This window comes from Fulmarus glacialis, unplaced genomic scaffold, assembly GCF_000690835.1.
Source record: "Fulmarus glacialis isolate BGI_N327 unplaced genomic scaffold, ASM69083v1 scaffold22268, whole genome shotgun sequence".
NCBI classification, from domain to species: domain Eukaryota; kingdom Metazoa; phylum Chordata; class Aves; order Procellariiformes; family Procellariidae; genus Fulmarus; species Fulmarus glacialis.
The window spans coordinates 458-1474 of record NW_009230418.1 but is presented as its reverse complement, the minus strand read 5'-3'; the positions used below and the strand labels follow the sequence as shown (position 1 = coordinate 1474).

General features: G+C 62.4%; 1 protein-coding gene across 1 annotated transcript in view; it reads right to left on the bottom strand.

The window, feature by feature from the left end:
* The window catches only part of CDT1 (chromatin licensing and DNA replication factor 1), a gene marked incomplete at both ends in the record, with an annotated part of 1449 nt that overhangs the window by 303 nt on the left and 129 nt on the right, over positions 1-1017 (bottom strand). Inside the window, 3 exons of the mRNA XM_009584223.1 lie at positions 207-310; positions 615-760; positions 871-1017. The exon at positions 871-1017 is cut by the window's right edge and continues 2 nt beyond it. Coding sequence (XP_009582518.1) covers positions 207-310; positions 615-760; positions 871-1017 — 397 coding nt within the window. The remainder of the gene's footprint in view (positions 1-206; positions 311-614; positions 761-870) is intronic.

The window sequence follows — 1017 nt, the reverse complement described above, 5'->3', positions numbered from 1 at the left end:
CACGGCAGCTGGCCTGGAGGAAATTCAGAGCCAGGAGAGATCCCAGCTGCCATCCTCCCCACCCACGCCTGCCTGCCAAGAGCGTCCCACAGGAACCAGCGATGTCCTTCAGCCTGGATGCCAGCCCGCTGCTTCCACCCGCTTCTCTAGCTAGTGACCAGAGCAACCCCAGACCCCAAAAGCACAGGGTGCCGGGGGGGGCTCACCTTGTGGTGCTGCTTAACGATGTTCACCAGGTTGCGGTTGAACTCCCTCCTGCGCTCCAGCAAGCGCGATGCCGACAAGTGCGGGCGGCCGTCCACTTTCTCCTCTGCAAGGAGAGACACGAGCGTCACCCGTGGCATCTCGGCAAAGCGCGGCAATGCCGCGACGGGACCCAAACCTCGAGAGCCTCGGGAAGGACAGGATCGGAGCCCCGCCGTGGGGCTGAGTCGCTGCCAGAATCGCTGCCCTATCATCCTCCCACTCCCCCCAAAAGTGTTTTTGCATTTCCAGGCCCTTATGTGTCAGATGATTATCTAATGGACCAAGCAGAGAGCATCCCTGGGGATTCAGGGATCCCAGCCAGGACCGAGCACGCCCCAGCTCTCGGGGCCCCTTCAAGCCGTACATACCTTCCCCCAGCACCGGCTCCAGCGTGAGCTGGTAGTCAGACTTCTTCACGCCGTTGCCGAAAGTGGGGATGTTCTTCTCCTGGCGCAGCCTGTACGAGGTGGGGTATACCGCCTTGATCTGCCCCACATGCCGCTCCTCAAACTGCCTGCAACAGCACCCAGAAAGGTCGGGAACCCCAAGGGCTGACACTGGGGCATCGGCCCCGACAGCTTCAGCTGGGGCCCCAAAACGGGCTGCCCGCTGCTGCCAACTTACTTGCGCATCATGTCCTGCACCCCCTGCTTGACCTTCGCGAAGGTGATGGTCTCGGCACGGTTGAAGAGCATCCCGGCGATGGTGTCCACGCTGCGGAACATCTCCGCCAGCACCTTGAACTTGTAGGGGAGCGTCAGCCCCGGGGGC